Source organism: Miniopterus natalensis, chromosome 8 (assembly GCF_054644295.1).
Source record: "Miniopterus natalensis isolate mMinNat1 chromosome 8, mMinNat1.hap1, whole genome shotgun sequence".
In the NCBI taxonomy this organism is placed as follows: Eukaryota; Metazoa; Chordata; class Mammalia; order Chiroptera; family Miniopteridae; genus Miniopterus; species Miniopterus natalensis.
The window spans coordinates 6199718-6219615 of record NC_142088.1 but is presented as its reverse complement, the minus strand read 5'-3'; the positions used below and the strand labels follow the sequence as shown (position 1 = coordinate 6219615).

At 43.6% G+C, this 19898-nt stretch overlaps 1 protein-coding gene across 1 annotated transcript in view; it reads right to left on the bottom strand.

Moving 5' to 3' along the window:
• Positions 1 to 19646, bottom strand: part of SPHKAP (SPHK1 interactor, AKAP domain containing) — a 62271-nt gene extending 42625 nt beyond the window's left edge. The window contains exons 1-2 of the mRNA XM_087819967.1: positions 19545 to 19646; positions 11522 to 11635 (exon numbers count right to left, since the gene is read on the bottom strand). Coding sequence (XP_087676093.1) covers positions 11522 to 11635; positions 19545 to 19631 — 201 coding nt within the window. The 5' untranslated portion in view covers positions 19632 to 19646. The remainder of the gene's footprint in view (positions 1 to 11521; positions 11636 to 19544) is intronic.
• Between the last annotated feature and the right edge of the window lie 252 nt (positions 19647 to 19898).

Genomic DNA, 19898 nt, shown 5'->3' with positions numbered 1-19898 from the left:
CTCCTCTATCTTCTCTGTCCAGTTACTGTTTCTCTAGTTTTCGTGCTACACCTTAAAGGAAAGTCACATCGTCTGAAGAACCTCCGTTGGGTGTTCAGCTTTGCCCGTCACCTCCTCTGACAGCTCTTCCCTCTCCTGTGACCCACGTCCCCTCATCTGTTTCTTTGGTGATAACACATCACACTGAAGTGGAGCTGAGAGAGTGGGATCTCCCCCCAGCTCTGTGGCGCACCCTGCGGACACGACTTACCTAGCTTCTTAAAATTTATTTTAAACAACATTTTAATTCATTTTTATAGATACAATGATTACTAAAATAAATGAAACAAAAAAATAATAAAAGATATGTAAAGGCAAAACTGATAAGCACTCTCCCTACCCAATACCCACCCAATTGTCATAATAAATTCTAATAGTGTATATATTTATTTCTCCAAATAAATATATATCTACATGTCTATAAATTTATCACCTATATTTATTATGTATATGTATGTAACACACAAATATAAGGATTTTATTTGGGAGTAAAATAAAACCCCCAAATCCCAGTATATATATTACAACATGCTTTTTCCCATGGACATCTATGCATCTTCCTAAGTATATTTTTTCTAATTTTGCATACATACACTCTAGTTTTCAATAAACAGAATCATAATTCATGTTGGGTTTTCTATTCACAACACATGAGAGTATATTTTGGGCAGGATGGGGAAGGTTGGTAAGCTGAGAGAAAGTTTAGCCTTTGTTTTATTTTTTTTAAACTTAATTGGTCCTACTTCTTTCTCTGTCATTTCCATATAAAATCCCTTTTCCTTCCATACCCTGACCTTATGATAAGAACTTGACATATGACATGCATCCTGTGTATGTGTGCGAACACATCTATATGGGGAATTAGGACATCGCTTTATAAGAATGAGATCCTATTACATGCCTTTCTTTATATTTGACTTTTCTCACTCAACAATACAGTTTGGAAATCCCTCCAAGTGTAGTGATAGAGCCCCAGAGCCGCCTTTACAACAACCGGCTCCTATTCTGTGTGTGTGTGTGTGGGGGGGGGGGGGGCACAGTTTATCCAACCAGCCTCTTAATGGGAATCACTTTCCTTCCAGGTGTGTGGGTTGGTTTGTTTCTGTCATTGCCACTATGAAGAATGACATGTATAGATTTTCATTTTCAGTTACTTTTATGGGTTCAGTCCCCAAAGTGAGATTTCAGGGTTGCAGGGCACATACATAATTTAAATTTTAACAAATGCTTTGGTTTCCTGTCTAAACAGGTTTGAAATATTTAATACCCATCAGCTATATGTGAGAGCATCTTTTCCTTACATTCACATCGGTAAGATTGATGATATTATTAATGTACTGATAAACACGCAAAAAGGGCTAAACTGTGACACAGACAAAAGCCTGACCCTCCTGAGACCTCCACGTGTAATGTGTTGCCCAGATTTTCAGCTGAGCCACAACACTCTCCAAATTAAATCAGCGGTCAATAAGCACGTAATTTCTGGGCACTAATGAACTGTTCAGTCGTCGCCACATGCTCACCCACTTTATCTGTTAGGAGACAAGCCTACTGCCCTCAGGACCATGTGGACTGAAGGTTTACATACCTCAGCCCTTCTGTGAGTGGTTTTGATAAATTCTACTTTAGCAGTTACTCCTAGCATCACCTAAAATTTTTTTTAGAGAATAAAATTAGTGACTTTGGGTCTGAAGTTCGCAGCAATACAGTGTCATGAGGTAGACCAAGGAAGCATTCCCAATGACCTGCGGTTAATTAGGAGAGAACCACTCTATGACTTATTAGTGACAGTGTTAAGAAATTAAAAAAAAAAAAATCTAAGCATTTTCAATGTTTAGTTTGCAAAAATCACCATGCAGGCAGACAAGGGTAAACTCCTGGAGATTAACCTCAAGGTCAAACACGCCCTGCTCCATAGTGGGTCCTCATGACATTAAGCCAAGCGATTGTCTGCACTAAGGCAGGTTGTATTTTCTGATCATTTGAAAAGAGGTGTTAATAATGCAAATGTTACTGTAAATATATACCATGATTCAAAAGTGTATTTAAATGCAAAAATATTCTATAATGGAGGTTAATTGATATAATCTCAGCTATACTCTCTGTGCTCTGCATTAATGCCCCTGGGAAAATTAATGCTGACTTGTTTGAAGTCTTTCAGGGACCCCCCCCCCCCCCCAGAGTAGCTTTGCCTTTAGGTTGCTCGGCCTGCCTGCCTTCTCCCGTTCTCCTCTCTCCCTTTCCTCTCTCAACAGGTATCCCTGCCAATCAAATTTCTGTTCAGCATAAAATAACCAATGTTATCAAAGAAACATGAGGCCATTCTATTCCAAAGCCAAGGAAACAACTGGCTTTAAGAGGACAGGGACACGTCTATCTCAGTCACCACTGTAGTCTAATGACTATCAGGGTTGAGAACATAATTATGGGAGTAGATTCAACCACAGGATAGCAACACCAAATTGGATCTCAGTGATGAAAGGGTTCTTATAACACCTACACTTTTTTTCTTTTATGCCACGAATGTAGTGACCTTTCAGCATAGCATGTTTTTTCAGAATTAATCATGACCTAGGGCTCAGGTGGGTATGTACAGGCCCCTGGTCACTCCTTTAAACCAGAGCCCCAGAAGTAGGGGGACGTATCCTCTAATCACACCCTCTTTGAATGACCAAGGACTTGCGTTTCTTTTCTAAAGAGCTGACATGTGTTTCTCTTTCTGAATTGCAAAACCACACATCAAATATTTCTCCACCACCATGACCGTCGCTTTTGTGATTTCTGGTAGGTTGTGATTAACAGTCTGCAGTAAAATGGAATGAAAATTAGGGTTTACAGGCCTAAAAATACTGTTAGTAATCACAGCTTTGGGAAAAACAAAAGCTAGATTCATGCCGGAAACAATACTGTTCTGAAAGATGCCAGATCGTCAGAGGAAAGAGAAAAGGCAATATATCAGTGTAATCAGATGCAAGCCGGGGGAAATGCTATGAAACTTGTAATTTCTTAGACCATGTGGAGTAGTTCAATGAGAAGAAGCTAAGAGGTAAGGCAGGAAAAGGCTGAAATAAGAATGAGAGCGTTCGTGGGAAGGTCACTTTGATAAAAATTTCAAAATGTATCATGGCTTTATGTAGTGGGAAGCAGAGAGTAAAGTCTTGATGGTGGAGAGTAAAGCTCTTTAAGCACTTGATGCAAAAAAGACCTCAGAGATTCTTCAGATAGAACAGACATAGTCTTGTTTTCATCCACGCTACACCAATGAAGAAGAAGTATTTATCTTTCAAAATGTTAAGTACTTGCTGTAGAATGGAGGTTGGCAATCATTTTCTGTAAAGGGCCATATAGTAAATATTTTAGATGTGCAGGCCATCAGGCCTTTGTTGCATTCATTCAACTCTTCGGTGGTGGGTAAGTGGCCATAGATAATACCTACATGAACGGGCATGACTGTGTCTCAATAAAACTTTATTTACAAAAGCAAGCAGTGGGCAGATTTGGCCCAAAGACTGTATTTTGCCAATGCTGCTCTAGAAAATCAAGTGTATAAAATCCTAAGACTTTACTTCCCCAATGAATCCTTTAATTGGCAAGTGACATGGCCATGAAGAGATTGCTTGGCAAATGCAATCAGAGGACATGGTTTCAGGCACCAAAACCATCACTTCATGATCCTGTTCAAGCATTAAACCTTTCAACACCCATGCAAATGTCTTTACTTATAATACCTATTCTGGCTACTTCATAGGGTTTCTGTAAAGCCTCGCTGAAAGGATATTGTTAGTGGAAACAGTTTATAAATTAAAGCACGATAAAGCTCTCATTATTAACAGGTTATAAGTGAGCTGAAAAATTGTTAGACATCTAAAGTGGTAAAATAAAAATCTACGGGATCACTAAACAATCACTTTTGTAATTAAGGAGTCCTCTGTCTCCGTATAAAAAGGAACAGGCAGATCTTTCAGTTGCCATGAAGTCAGGCCTAGAAATGGGTGCCAACAATGTGGAGACAGTGCAGGCAGGGCTGAGAGACTGGACTCGTGGTGAGGCCGCCTGGGTCTTACTCCTGGCTCCACCATTTCCTAGCCGTGTAGCTTAGGTGTTCCACCCGAGTCAGTCTCGCCTGGAGAAAATAATACTCCCAACTGTGCAGAGATGTTGTCTCAATTAATGAATTCACCAAATGTTCTCAGCGGAGAGTCCTAGCGGACCAGAAGTATTCAGTAAATACTCGTTCATTTTATGGAAAATTTGGCAAAGTCATATAAATCTGGAATGGAAGAACTGCAGAGGTCACTGACCTGATGTGTGAGTCACCTGTTCAGTACCGTGGCTCCATGCTTACCCCATCTCCCTCTGAGCACTTCTTTTATTAAAAAGCTCATTACTTTGCACGGAAATCTGTACAGGTGATGAGTTCAATCTTTCTGTCCTTAATATAGAAAAGGTATTTCTTCATAGAAAAAAATAAAGCTGTATTTGGGCTGTATTTTTCCTTTCATTCCTCCTACACGTTTCTAAGCCCAAATAAAGTAACGGGCAGTGTCTTACCACCTTCATAAGTGGTGCCCAATGGATGTAGCTTCTAGAACGCAACGTGGACTCAGAAACCTTCCCTTCCCTGCCCCTCGAAGGACTGGCTGGCTCACCCACGCCCATTCCATCCCGCAAGGGCAGGGTGCTGATTAATCACCTCCTGGCTTTGACAGTTAGTATCACAGCTTTTAAAATTCTAGGCAAGAGGTGAGGTGAATAACAGAACAGATTTACAAATGGCAAAGAGACAAATGGCTGCAGAACTGATTTCAAGGGAGCAGAAAGCCTGCGTGGATTCTCCCGTATTGTCGGCACATTAAGAAAACACCAGGAGTGTTCTTTTCGCATTTTCCTATATTCACACGTGAATATTGTTTATTGTAAGGTAGTCAGGGGTTGTGGGGTTTGTTTCCAAGCAAATGATGTGATGCGGATTTTCCTGTGCCACAGGAATCTGTTATTTCTGCAGCACCTTGAAGGCCTCCCGGAGCCCGTTTGGGGGTCTCTAAAGTGCCCGGCGCTGGCTAACTACAAAGAGCTTTCGGGGGCCGAGAACCTAAGCAGGCTCCTGCCGAGCAGTCATCCTCCCTGAGGCTCCCTGCCTTCCTCTCTAACGGCCTTCTCTTCAGAGAGGGGGATCTCTGCCCCTCTAGAAGGATCATAACAGAGGAGAAAGCACCCCCGAAGCCAAGTTCACTGAAGGAAGAAAAATAGTCAATAAAGCTGAGTCGTCATAGGAATAGCTCCAAGCCTGTGGCTCTGGTCGATGAATTCCCTTGGCAGTTACTCAGGGAAACCAGAAAGGCACCCCTGGTCCTTTCACTTCTCAGGCAATTCAGACAGAATGTGTTTCCCCAGAACAAACATCAGAACAATAGCAGTCTGCTGAGTTGACAGAACACCTTGTTGAAGGTCAGTGTGAAAAAAAAACAGGCAGGACAACCATGCTGCTCTCACTAATTAGGCAAAATACCACTTTCTTCCAATGCTGCACTGCCAAGGAGAATATACGAGCATTTGAAAGGAGTCTTAAACTGGGAAGGAACTTTTGAGCTCACAAAGACTGAGTCACTTGGGAAAATGTCATGATAAATGAGGGCCCTTAATTTTAATGTTGGTTATTTTAGCCTGCACCTACCTCATTTGAGTTATCAATGCTGTTAGACAAAAGTTGCAGTGACCAGAGAATTTTCTTTGGGGCAGATATATCTTTTCAGGAATTTATAGCTCAAAATTATGGTGGTCTCAAGGACACATGACTAAATTCTCTTATAGGCTGGTAACGTGATTATGTGGGAACAAGTGAGTGACATAAATAGACTATTGGGTCTGCTATGCAATTAGTACCACAGAGAATGATTCCGTTTTAGCTATTTCTCAGCGAGCATCCTTTGTCAGACCTCCTTTAATGTCTGCATAGCTTCCAGCTAACAACTATATTGCCATTCAGTTCGCATAATCAAAGGAAATATTTTACAAATAATATATTTTGTGGATTTATTTTCAAATTATGTTCCCTAAAGTTAAAAAAATCAATGCTGTTTAGCAAGTTTTTAATGGCTACTCTGGACACTGAAAGATACCTGTTAAATGTCTTAGAATAAAATTAAACAGAAGCACTTTCTGAAGTTGAACTTCATGTATTACAAGGAACCCCATTCCCCCCTCCCCTGAAGGAAAATACTGGCTCTCTCCCCAAACATTTACTCTTTATAAAAAAATGAGGTGCCTTTCCTTAGGGGCATAAGATGTTTTAACTTTCATGACAGAACTCTACCCCCAAGGTTGAATGCTAACGGATATTAAGCTACTTTAATGGGAGACATCAACTCCCTGACTCTTCGGTTACAAACCCAGCCTGGGTCACAGACTCAAGCAGCTCCAAGGGTCTTGGAGGTACCAGAGTGAAATGGCCTGGAAATAAGAAACTGTAGGGGGTTCCAGGTTTGAGATGACAGTGAGGAGCTCTGTGGACCAACTTTCCAGTGAAACAAGACAAGCTGGCAAAAACTATGAATGTCAAATATTTTAATTCTCTAGAAAGTATACTGAAAACATACAGAATAGGATGAAACATTTTCCAAGAAAATCTACTAAAACTCAGAACAGAGACAGCCTATGGCATTTCCATCATAACTCGCTGCCCCCTTCCCCTGCCCCCTCCCCCAGTTCAACTTGAGAGAAACTCATTTGGACCCCTCTCCCCTCGGCGCCCAAACAAGGGCGACTGCATCTCACTGGGAGTCAGACACTGCCAGCGTTTCTCATGCCCTCCAGCTCCAAACTGAAGAGGCTGAATTCCCGGAGAGGGACGCCAAGAAGTGGGGGGTTTCTTTCCCCCAGGGAGGCCCTGCCCAGACGCTGCCCCAGATGTGAGAGCCTGAGAATCCTGGGGCCGCGGCCGCTCTCATTCCAGCTTGCTTACAGAGAGGCATCCCATGGCGGGAGGCAGCCAAGCAAGCCCGAGGCCCCCCCCACCCAGCGCGCGGGGCTCAGGGCCTGGCCCGGGTGAGACGTGCTCTGTAAGAACAGGGCTCAGAAGTCTCCCGAAGGACGGAGGCTATTTGAAGCCGAGCTTGGGGAAGGTGAAGCGTAAGGCACTCTCAGAAACAAGGGCTCCTCCTAGGAACAGTAACCTAAGGCACAGGGCGGCCGATTCAGCAGAGACGAGGAGAACCCTCGACGGGTGGAACAAAATCCCAACCTGGTGTCAGAACTCCCGCCGCCTGCAGGTAACCGGAGCAGGCCGCTGGGCAGTGGGCACTCAGAGCTCTGTTAGCCCTGGAGCAGCCAGCGGGGACAGGGGCGAGCCAAGGAGGCGGGGGTGGGACCCAAAGGAGGCCGCGGGAATGGCAAGGTCGGGCAGTGCCACGTCGGAGGGCCTTGCTCAGGGCGGTGTCGCCGAGGGGCTGCCGGGCCCAGGCTGTGCGTCTGAGCAGACGCAGAGGAAGGCTCAGCCTGTGAAGGGGAAGCAGGCTTCGCGGAACAGCCGAACAAAACACAAATTAAAAGCGCCAGACAAGAAAATGAGCTCAGGAGAAGGGGAAGCGGGCATCGGTTTCCAGAGCTGCTCTGCTGTCGAAAAGGTCCAGCTTCCTGAGCTTCTGAGGTGCAGGGAACATTTGCTCTGAGACCCTGGGAGGGGAGCCCGCACACTGTGGGACCCAGGCGCTCCTGTCTGGTCATTCTGCTCAAACCACTCCGAGCGCCACCAAATCCACTGGCATTTTTACTGCTTATGTCGCTTATTTTTAACAGAACTAACTGAACCCCCACCCATACATATATATATATGTGCATGGAGGCATACATATATGTACACACTTATGAATAAAGGAAATAAGTTGGTGTGATTCATGTCCACTGTCCTTTATTTCCCAGATTGGGTAAGGCTTTATTTTCCAAGTCATCCTCTGAGAGGAAGGCCACAGAGGGGGGCACTGTCTGTCTGTGGAGAGCGGTAAAAACGTGGATTAGCTAAGCCAGGCGGTGGAGTTCTGGTGACGGACTTTGGTCCTAGACTCCCAGCATTTCTGAGCTGGAAGGCCTGTGAGAGACCGCTCAGCGACAGGGCCTTAAATTCCAATGCAAACAGAAGCTGGCAGGTGACAAGGATGGGGCCAGGCAAGCGAGCACAAGCCAAAACGACAGGTGTCAGAAATGGGTCCCACCAGCTGGTTTTGTCCCACAGGTGGGCTCTCTCTCTCTCTCTCTCTCTTAACCTGAGACTCTAAGTTTAAAAAATAATAACAATGCTATTACTTTAACTAGTTTTCCTGGGATTTTGGAAGAACTGATTAAGAAAGACACGTTAACGCAAACAAATAATTATACTAAAAAGAATCCAAAATGATGCAGTCAGATTCCTTAAAGCCTAAAGGTATTGAAATGAGAAACCTTGTTTGTTGTTGGGTTTTCTTGACAAGCTTTCCACTCAGGGAAATTGCAGTAATAGCAGAATTGTACCGACTTTGAAATTCAAAGCTCTTCTGAGCTATTTAATGATGCATTCTTCTGTCAAAATAAATTTTAAAACAGTTGAGAAATGTATGAAAACCCAGGTTTAAAAGCACACCCCGAGCTATTCATCTGGCTTTATTTATAGTGGCAAAGATCTCAAGATCCACAAATATTTCATTATGTATTTGACTCAGGCTTATGGGCATAAATAAGAATCTTGCTTTGGGGTGGGGTGGGCCTGGGACGTGGAGACCACTGGATCAGAAGACCCACATTCCCTTTTGTTTGTTTTTAATAAATAATCAGGTTTAAAAAAAAACACCCTGAGGGCTAATATACTTTTTTTTTTCCTTCCCAGAATTGCAAATCAGAAAGAAAATAAAATTATACAGCTTGACAGGGGAATGCTATTTAGAAAAATACAAGCACAATTTTCATATCTGACACATTTTGAAAAACTTTTAAGTGTGACTTTCAGGGGCTCTGCCTTCCTGGCCGGTAGTTCCTGTGTGGCGTGCCTGTCATATCTGTGACTGCTTCTAACTGTCTTCACTAAGGCTTCTCATTTCAGCTGTGAAACGAATGCTGTTCCCCCTGGAAATAATGACCCAAACTCACTGTTTGATGTTTGAGAACAAATAGCCATACTGACCCCTGCACGCAACACCCTGAAGGCTTTCCAGGCTTGAGGTTGTCCCTCCATAAAATTCTTAAGTGGGCGTCTTGAATTCAGAAACCTTGGTACATACACTGAGGGACTTAGTTCTAAGACACAGTAAATTCATAAACTGTACTTGTAGTTCAGTAGGATGGGCACCAAATCAATCAAAATTAAATATGAAAAAGTTGGCTCTTCATCTCGATCAAGAAGAAATGAGCTAAAGAAGCAACAGTTCACGTAGAACAGAGTGTTCATGCAGGACAGAGTGCAGAGCAATAAAATATGGGACGACATTGCTACAGGTTCCTCGGATTCTGTTATTATTTGAAAATAGGTTTAGATTTGGAGTAATTTTATGGAACTAAATTTTTAAAAATTAAACTTTAAGTATGATGATATGATGATATTATTGTAAAATAGTTCTCTTTTTTTGCAGAATTTTTTGAAAAGGAATTAAGTACTCTTTCCTGGGCTCTTTTGGCTACTCTGTATGGCTGTTTAGATCAAGAGCTCCCTGTCCTGGTCAGCCAGCTCCACGGCTGACCTTTACTGCTTCTGCAGCTATACCCGCCCCTCAGCAGTGCCCAACTCGGGCCTCTGCTGCTTCTCCCCATCCGAGAAATCTTCCCCAAATCAGAAGAGAAAGGACTTGTAAGTTAAGTGACTACAGGATACTTTTTTGAGAGATTAGAGCTAGTTTTTCAAAGGGATCCTGAAATTGGGGTGAGAATCATGGACAATTTCTCACACTTGTGTCAGTGTCAATGATTGTGAACTATTGTGGGAAAACAAATCTGTTTACCTTTTGTTTGTGCTTAGATTTTTCCCCCCTTTTGGAAAGAATAGGAAGAACCTCAAAGACAGGACAAATCAGCTCAACTGCACTGACATCATCTGACACTAGAAACGGACAGAGAATTAAGAAAGGAAGTCAGACAGTTTTAAGTCCAAATTTGAGCCCATTGGGATTGGCGGAGGATGGGAGGAGGGTTTTCTTATATGTAGGAAGGTTCAATGGTCATCTTAAACTTGGCTATAAATCTAGCATTTCTAATTGTAGATCTGCAATCCAGATGCCAAAACTAAAATGTTTAGAGATGACCTCTTTGCCTTTCACTAGACGGGTTTTAGTGCCTTCTTCAAATGGGAGACTTCTTAATACAGGAGCTGCTGGGATTTCTCTCCTTTTACAATTTATAGCTGTGTAATTAGAGATCAGCATCAGCTAATGCCTGCATTTTCCAACTCATCTCAGAACTGAATTCGAAGAGAAGGTTTCACTGTTAAATTACTTGCCACCTAACTCTTCTTGTTTCCCCCAAAGATTTTTAGCCGACAACTAGTATTCTGGTCAAGGGATCAAAAGTCCCCAAAGTAGCAGACTCAATAGCGTTTGCCTAAACCAAGAGATTGAGGGCAGTCGGTTGGGTGGACCTGCTTCCCTTGTGCCGGGGACTCCGCAGTGCAAAGCGTGTACACCTCCCGCCTGTCGGCCGGCTCTGGCTCTGCTCATTACACATGAAAACTTCTCCGGCCCACGTTCAGCTTCCTTTTTTTAAGTGCTGGCACGCGACTCACCTCCAGGAATAGCTCAGAGCGAATGCTCTCAGTTTAAGTTCAGCCGTGAGAATGACATTTCTCTCCTTTTTGAAAATTTCCTCCCTCAGTCTCTGTAATCACGACCCTGTAAGAGCGGGTGGTCTCCATTCCCATGGAGTAGAGCCTTGGAGGGCGGATAGGCAGGAGCCTGTTTCACATCTACCACAGGGACTCGCATTCCGGCCGTAAGCATTATATTTACCTACAGGAGCACCTCTTCCCTCGAAAAGGAAGGTTTTGTATGTAAAAGTTAACTGCAGTGTGTTACAACTCACGCCTGTTACTTCTGGGCTTGAAAGGGGTTTCAGACAATGACTATAACATATAAAAACGGTGCAGAAATGTTACAGTTTTCATGCTGGGCAATGCCTCCTGGCCGGAGTTCTACAGAATATTGAACTGGATTCTAGAGGGTGCCTGCACGGTCTTTCATTTCTCATCCTACAATTCTGTTTCTGAATCTTTTTCTCAGTCAGTTTGGAAAATATGAACACGGTTTTTCCTTTTCAGATCCTCGATCGCATTAATTAACCTGTTGAAATGAGCCAAATGGGAGTAGACACATGAGCTCCCAGGGCTATTTTGTTAACAGCCCATGCTAACCGGCTGTGTATTTTCCAGAGGAGACTCTCGCAAGCCCGTGTTTAACGAATCAGGACGCTTCTGCCCTGAGCCAAGTCCAGGCGCCCGCTGCCCGGGTTCTCGGCCCACCCCGGGGGTACTCACGGAGGCGCAGGCCGAGCCCTCGGACTTGTCCTCCACGAAGCCCACCTGGCAGGGCGCCCGCCGGTTCTGCAGCCAGTAGTCTGTGGACTCGAGCAGGCTGTCGCTGCGCAGCACCTGGGGGACCGAGAAACCTCCTCAGCGCCCTGCGGCAAGTTTTCTGTTTAGACAAGCGGCTCTTCTCTAAGAAAACTAGGTGCTTTCTTTTCCTTAGAGCCTCTGGATATTAAAAAAACTTGCAGGAAAAGAGCACCCCTAGACTGTGTAAAATATTCACCCCGGAATGGGTGTCCGAGGAACACGTTGATGCTAATACTGATGTGACTTTCTCATCAAATCCAGCACCTGGACACGTCAATGTGTGTGTGACTTTTGCACAACTTGCAGTCAAATGTTTGTTTGGGGGAGAGGTTCAATTGGCAACGGAGATCAACTTTAGTGTAAGTGCTCTCCCTAAATATTTTCAGTTTGAAAACTGTAGTGTTTTTCCTTTCGGTGAAATGTTGCTGCTAAAATGATCATTCTTCAGTTCTTCCGCTTGGGTAACTTACCTGTGAAATAGGGCCCAATTCTTCAGAACACCTATGGTACCCAGTTAAGTTTTAAATGATTAGGAGTACACTGCATTACAGCCAGCATTTTTTCCCTTTAGAAATAATATGGTAATGCAACCCACACTTGAATACGTGGTTTAACAGAACCAAATATGATTTACAAATACCTTATTTCTGGGCTTGGGTCAAAACAAGGAAGAAAAGCTATGTTTCTCAGCCAAAGTATTTTGAAGATGCAACCTCATAAATAATAAAACAATTCCATTTCTTCCATGTCTAAACACTACATAAATATTTTACACAATTTTTCTCATTTTGTGTAAGATTCCCAATGCTCTCCTGGTGCCCTTTACTTTATTAGGATACATGTCTGCTAATATTTGACAAGTTCCTTCACCTAAGCAATAGAACAGATTTAATCAGTTTGGTTAATGCCAGAAAAATAGAATGACACTTCAATTACATTTCATTTGTGCAACAACGGATTGTCATTCTGTAAAGATAAAAATACATCAGTTTTTGTCTCTGAAGAGTGAGCTAATCAAATATGTTTCTGACATATTTTTCTATAACACTTTTTGTTCTAGCCAAGTGATATCATTACCTTTAAATCTTTTCCCACTCAATGTTTATTATTACTCAGCGGTGACAAATTTTCATCATTGTTTCCCAGAACAGTGTAAAGAGACACTGTGGACGAGCAGGTTGAGGGGCGAACTTGGCTTGTCGCTGTGGCCCGAAGCTGGCAATTGCACTGCTCAGCTCTCCTACAGATTTCAACTCAACTGTGGTTCTCAAAGTGTGAGTGGGACCCTGAGGGGTCCCTGAAATCTTCCAGGGGGTCCGGTGGCCAGCTGATTTTTACAATAATAGTAAGATGCTCTTTTCCCTTTCCACTCTCAAGGCCTCATGAGTCCTCGGTGGAGTTCTCACCGTGGCTGCGATAGAGCAATGGGATGAAGGCAGAGGCAAACCTCCCTAGCTCGTCTCACTAAAATGTTTTGTTACATAAAATATGCGAGTCTACATGCAATGTGCTTATTTATTGTTCTTTTAAAATAGTTTAAAATAATAAATTGTTATTTTAAATGGTATTATTACTTAAAGTTAAATAATTGAACATAGTTTTTACCTCTAATTTATAATATATATCTGATCATATTAATAATTAAAATAAGTTTCCCCCTTATATTTTATAAATATTTAGAGATTATTGTTTAAAACTCATATTCTTTAATTATTGACCAAATAATACTACATTTATTGAGAACACTCTGGAATAATTCAGACAATACACATTATATGAACTAAACCTCTGGACTTATGAGGTAGAATTTAAGGGCTAATATATTTAATGTACTTAAAAGCAGTGCTTGGCACATAGCAAGGGCTCAGTAAACACTGGCTACAGTAGCAATGATTACTCCCTGTGCCCAGGCTTAGAGCGGTTAATGACTGGCCCGCTTAGGGGAGAGCTGGGGTTTGAGCCCAGTCTCTGGCCCCAGGCCCCGTCAGGCAGTGTCCACTGCAATCGGTAAAATTGTGCAATTTCTCCTTCTTGGCTTCCCCTCATCCCAGTCTATGCGTTTATCCGTCTCTCCCTCAGGCCTGGTCTGGGGGGCCGGGGGGCTGAGTTCCAGCCCCGATCCTTCTGTCTGTGTAGTAGAGTCGCCTGCGAGCTCCCAGCCTCAGTTCGCCCCTTGTGAGCAATAAATCAAGCCGTGTGCAGGGGCCTCCCACCCCGAGCATCCGGTCACTCACCCCCCCCCCCGTTCACCCCCCCCTTCCTTTCCAATGTGCACTAAGGGCCACACAAGCTTCGGGAGCCCACTGGCAGCACGTGTGAAGCAGAGTGACCTGTAAACACTTTGGGCCTAGGGTTAGGCCAAGCATTAGGAAAGAAGGGTGCCCGAGGGAGAACACGTGCTTGGGAATGTAAGGGCTCCGCAGCCTTGTGAACATAACCTCCCCACAGAGAGTCGCTTTCTGAGGGGAAAGGGTAAACTCAGCAGGCTCTCATGGCTCATTTACTTAGCTGCAATTTTCAGTAGCAGGTTCAGTTATTTCAGATGGAGAGCTAATAAGGAGCGCGCTGTGCATTCCCGAGTTTGAAATAATAATGGCACATTTTCTCTTAAAATTGCACGAACATCCTAAACGATAAAGAAAAAAATCCCTCTGCCATATCTTACACTTTTCTTTCTTTTTTTAAATCCTCACTTGAGGATATTTTTTTCCACTGCTTTCAGAGAGTGGAAGGGAGAGAGAGAGAGAGAGAGAGAAAGAGAGAGAGAAACATCCATGTGAGAGGAACACATGGATTGGTTGCCTCCCACACTGACCCCGGGATAGAGTGGCCTGGTCCACCTGGTTCAAATTCCATTTTTTTTCATTAGTTAACTGTGTAGCCTCAGGCAAGTCACTTAACCTCTTTGGGACTCAGGTTCCCCATTAACAAAATGAGGGTGGTGTTACCCCTCACTACAAGGGATTTCTAGTAGACATTAGAAATAATAAATGCATGAAGGATCTGATTTTTTCAGGCGTTAACAAATAGCAGTTATTATTCTTATGAATATGATTACTGCTGTTATTAATTCTCTCCTAGGATCTTAACCTCAGTTGGCTAATTGATTCAACAAGCATGAGTGATTCACCTTCCAGTCCTATTAGACCCTAGGCTCGGCCCTGGGAAACACAGAAGAAAGAATATTCTTTGTTGTCAAGCCCACAATGTTATGGGATTATTACCAAACTATGGCCTGGCATTCAAGGCAGGTCTTAATTCAGCTCCCTCCTGTTAATCATTTCATGAATACTTATTAAGCTGCAATGGTTGGAGTACGGTATTATGTCCAATTTAGGTGTTTTCTAGGCTTTATCCCCAATCATTTCCCTGCCCATGTCCCATGTATGTAATTTAGAGACTTCAAATGTTAGCCCGGGCCACCGGTGCATCCTGACGTGGCAAGAAGTGAACCAGGCAGTTATACCGACCGCTTCAGACAGCTGCCTGTTTCTCCTGGGCCACACAATTATTTGTATCCTGAAAACAACACTGTATTTCAAAGCAGTCACAGGAATGGCATAAGAGCACCGAGGACAATTCAGAAGTTTCGAGCCATACTCATTTATTTTTGCCATTTCATGCAAGTGCCAGCTGGCTGAGGAATGCTTTGAAAGCTGATCAGAGCTTTTCCCACATAAAAGCGATAACCGAGTTTGAGTCTCAAGCACAAAATGCAAGAGTTACAAAAACAGATACACTCAGGAAATGCCAGTATAGTATAATTTATAAATGGTCAGCAATCAAATGAGACATAGAAGTAGAGAGCAGTTGGTTAATTGCTATTTAGAATCAGTATAATGCTGATATGTTGATATGTGAGGAGGACATGATTTTTAATGTTACGAGAAGCAAAGTGTAAGACAAGTTATACATGTAGGAAAATATGCAACGTGCATCGAGGCCTGCCATTGATCTGGGATGATTTTATGTAGCTGTGCAAAGCATGGGCCATGCAAAATTGCCCCTAGACAGAGGGACAGCAGACTGAACCACTGTGGGTCACTTCAGTGCGAGTGCATGCCTCTGGCCTTTGGCAAGAAGACAGTGGTAATCCTCATTTCTCAGACTCTTTTCTCTTCTTTGGAGGAAGCTACTGGAAACAACTGCCTTTTAAGTTGTGTGCAAATGGACACACAGTTTGCTAATAGACACACCTGCTTCTTGGAGGCTCTGTACCCTGCAGAGTATGAGTCCTTGTAGGGAGGTCTTTCAGGGGTGTTAATCTCAAAAAACAGAGATAAGCCTGGTAAATGTGGGCTCACAAGTGAGGGGCTCATTCTCAGGGGTTCCTGAGCCCGAGGGCCCCATTAGAGGCTGTTCAAATTGATCAGGGCCATGCCCTTCCTTCCCACTCAAACACTGGCAGAACTGAAAAGGGGCACTTTCCTCAGGAACGCAAGCTGGGTGGGATCCAGGAAAGGAGGGTGCTCTTAGGACTGGGGGGGACATAGGGCCTACTCCATACTACAAAGGTGAGAGGGCTTCTTGGATGGGGGGCTGAAAAGAAAGAGAGGCTGCCTTTAGGCTAGTGTCAGGAAGTAAGTCTTCCTTTAAATATCCAAAGATAGTAAGAAAACTTTGAGTGCCATACTAGATATTTAAAAGATGTTAGACCCCTTCAGTTTCTGGCCAGAGATATTAGTACATAAGACAGAGGCCTGGGGAATGACAAGAATTCAGAAAAAAGTTGGTTTGCCCAGCTCCAACTGTACAACGTAACTCTCAGTTCCACAGGATGGTCTAAGCTATTTTGGGTTTCCAGAGTCCTACTTTTTATTAAAAAGAAAAGAAAGAGAAGAAAAGACGCAGCGAGATTCTTCCAGGAGTTCTTTACACACAGCGAAAGGGCCCTCGGGAAGCTGAGCCGTAGGCGACAGGGCGGGGACGCTGGAGCCTGAAACACTGCCCAGCAACTGCTGGCAGCGAAGGGAGGCGGGCGGCGTCCCGAAGAAGCCCTGGAACATGCCGACTTTCGGGATAAGAAACTGAATCACAGTCACACTGAACACTGAGCGTGACTGGCAGCTTTAGACAAAGGTTCCCACATAGGGCTTCCGAATGACATTTTCCAAAGCATGAGCTCCCCGCGCCGGCCCAGCTCTCGGTCTCAGCTGGGTCGGGCTGCTCCACAGGCAGGAGGGGACCCTCGGCATCTCGACCTGCGCCTGATGCGGGGACAGGAAATCGGTTCCCTCCAGGGCCCTAGTTATCTGCACTGTGGCCTCGGTGCAACCCTGGCTCCTCGATGTCACTGTGTTTCAGGGAAATTGCCTTTAGAGGAAATTTTGTGGCTGGCTCTTTGGATGCAGCTGGGCTGAATCTGAGCCCATGGACCTCCTTCTGCAGCTTCTCTCCTGAGCTCCCCCCCAGTGACCTCAGTGGCAGCACCACGCGTGGGTATCCTGGCCTAAACAGCCAGAAGTCACTCTTCCGATTAGCTCTCAGCGCCACAGAGCCCTCCTGACCTCGACTTCTGCAGGCAGCTCAGCAGAGTCCGCACGCGGGTCTGGCCTCCCTCCCGCCCCATCCGCACCAAGTAGGCCTCCCTGGCTGCCCGGATCCCAGTCTTCCTTACGGAAAGGAATCACCTTTAGACCTACTGGATTCGTTTTCTTCAAATATCACTTTTACTAAGACAATTCTTTCTTTCTTTTTTAAAAAAACTCCCTGTTTCTCCAAGGCTTCCAATTATCCCTGCAGAATGGTGATAACGCAGGACACCCAGCCATTCAGCAAAATCTGGAGAGGGCACTCTCTGGGATTAGCAGCTGGGCGTGGGGACCGTCACTAGGTCGCTTGATCAGAGGAGAGTGTTGACCAGAGCTGGGGGTGTTTTATACTCCAAGGGGAAAAGCCTGGAGTCTCCCTTGCATAAAAAGGTAAATGTGCTCAATTATGCTGGTTTTGTTTTTGATTTTATTTGTTCAATTTTATTTTTTTTTTAATTCTTCCTTCCTTAAAGGACACAGCTTTTATAGATATAGAATATTACAGCTATTTTTCATTGTGTGCTTCCTGAAATTTGAGGCTTTTTGCCAAGAGCAATACATTTCTGACTAATAAAAATGTCTTCAGAGATATGGCTCAGACTGTGCAAGAGCCTCCCAGTTTGTATGCCCATGCCTGCGCACATTAATTCAATTGCTTTAGTTAATTATGGGTCATCAAAAAGATACAGGCTTAGATGAAAGTGTATTTTACAGAATAAGAGGAAGCATTCAGGGACATCATTCTGTTTCTTTAGATGTACTTGTGCCACTGTCGATAGCAAATTTAAGTCAGTTTAAAGGAGGCCAGTCATGGCAAAGAATGCCCTCAAGACTTCAAAGAGCTGATCAGGAGTCATATTGAGATCAAACTCTGCCTCTGGGAACCTGGAGTGTTTTCAGTCTGCTGCCTTTAATAAGTCTAAGTTTAAGGTGAATTTCATTAACACGACGCAATAAGAAGATATTTGGGGTGTTGCGTTTTCTTCAACAATTCTTTTCTTGCACAAACCCTACTCACAGACTTGGCTCTACTGGATCCCAAAGAGCAGATCTTTAGACCATGAAGTAAAGCATGGATTGAAAATGTCCAGCTATTGTGAAGATATGACATGGACCAAAATGCTTTCAGAGTAGAGGAAAATCTAACAGATAGTCAACAATGAAGGCACACTGCATGTTGTGTTCAGATTAGTTTTAAAATTAGTTTTAAAATTCTATAGAAATAAAGTTTGCTCTATTTAAAGATCATTTATTTGGATCAACTAAAATTTTTGATCATCAGGTACGTGTGCCAAGGGCTTAAACACAAACCTTCCACATCACACCAACCCTACGACATCTGAATCGGAGAAGTTACAGCACTGGCCTAAGATCACACAGTAAGAAGAGAATCAGGCCTTTAAAATCTAAGTTCAAGTTTGTTACGCAACCTCCAACTGCCACACTAAAGATAACAGATTGTGATTTATTTTAAAGAGGTACAAAGACCTTTCACCTAGTGTTTAATATACGTAAAAGGACAGCATTTATAGTCACTTAGCTCATTTAATGGAAAATCTCCATGATTCAGTTTAACAATGGTGTCTGTACTGTCTTACAAGAAGGGACATCAGGCAATGTTTGTGTGAGATGCAGTTCAAGAGATACTATGGAAGGCTCTAGTGTCTACTCTCTATTAGTGGCTTTTTCTCCCATTTTTTCCTGTAATATTCTGAAGTTCCATCATTTTAAATGCATTACTTTGGAGAATCATATTTCATACATTAAACTTCCCCTTGGGTTTCCTCCTCATTAAATTAGAGTGACATAGAGGTTAACTTACATTCCAACTTCGATGGGTCATTTCCCTGGCTTCAATCTACATATAAGTAAAATCATGTGGTATTTGTCTTCCTCTGACTGGCTTATTTCACTTAGCATAATACTTTCCAGGTCCATCCACTGTCACAAAATTCTGTAGTCTAATATGTGCAATTTTGATTCTCCTAATAAATAAGCCAAGCCTACCCTTCTCTTTGAGAAAATATCAAAATTAGAAGAACCGTGCATTTTTCTTAGATACAGGCTTTAGGAGTGTAATATTATAAGGTGAGCCATTCAAAGCCTGTGAAGACTTTTCTGAACAGAGATCCAAGAAGCTGTTCCCCTTGGCTACATGTGGGAAGAGGGACTGGGAGGAGGCTAAGATTGAGGTGCTGTGGCCCTGGAGGCTTATTTTCAAGTCATCTTTCTGAACTACTTGAGTTTTCTGATTATTTCCATGAATTACACTTTTAATGTCATTTGGGGTTATTGCAAACAAATTGTGGGCCATTCTGTTGTTTTTGTTGTTTCTGCTTTAGAAAAAGTGCTCGAAAAGTCACACTAGAGTTCAAGTTCAGTCGGGGAGCAGAAGGGGGCGGTGGCAAGGTTACCTTCTTACAGGCCGTTATGGAGCTCCCCAGGCTGCCCCCCGAGCTGCCGCTGGCGCCGCCCTGCTGGGCTGCCGGGACCTCACACATCAGTGGTGACTCCGAGGTGCTGTTTATGCCAAAACACAAAAGAGAACACGTTCCAGTGAGCCATCTCCATATCCAGAAAGGAAGAAGCATAACGGGGCTTATAAAAAAAAAACATCTTTCAGATTGGCTGACTGCTGCAGATCTGCCTGCTATTTCTGTGCTGGCTTCACTTTTGTAATTGGGGAACCACTAGGAGCTGCTCTATTGTGAATATAAAACTGCAGCCCAGTTCTTAGGTGGATGCAATGCATCTACCTGACTTCTGCT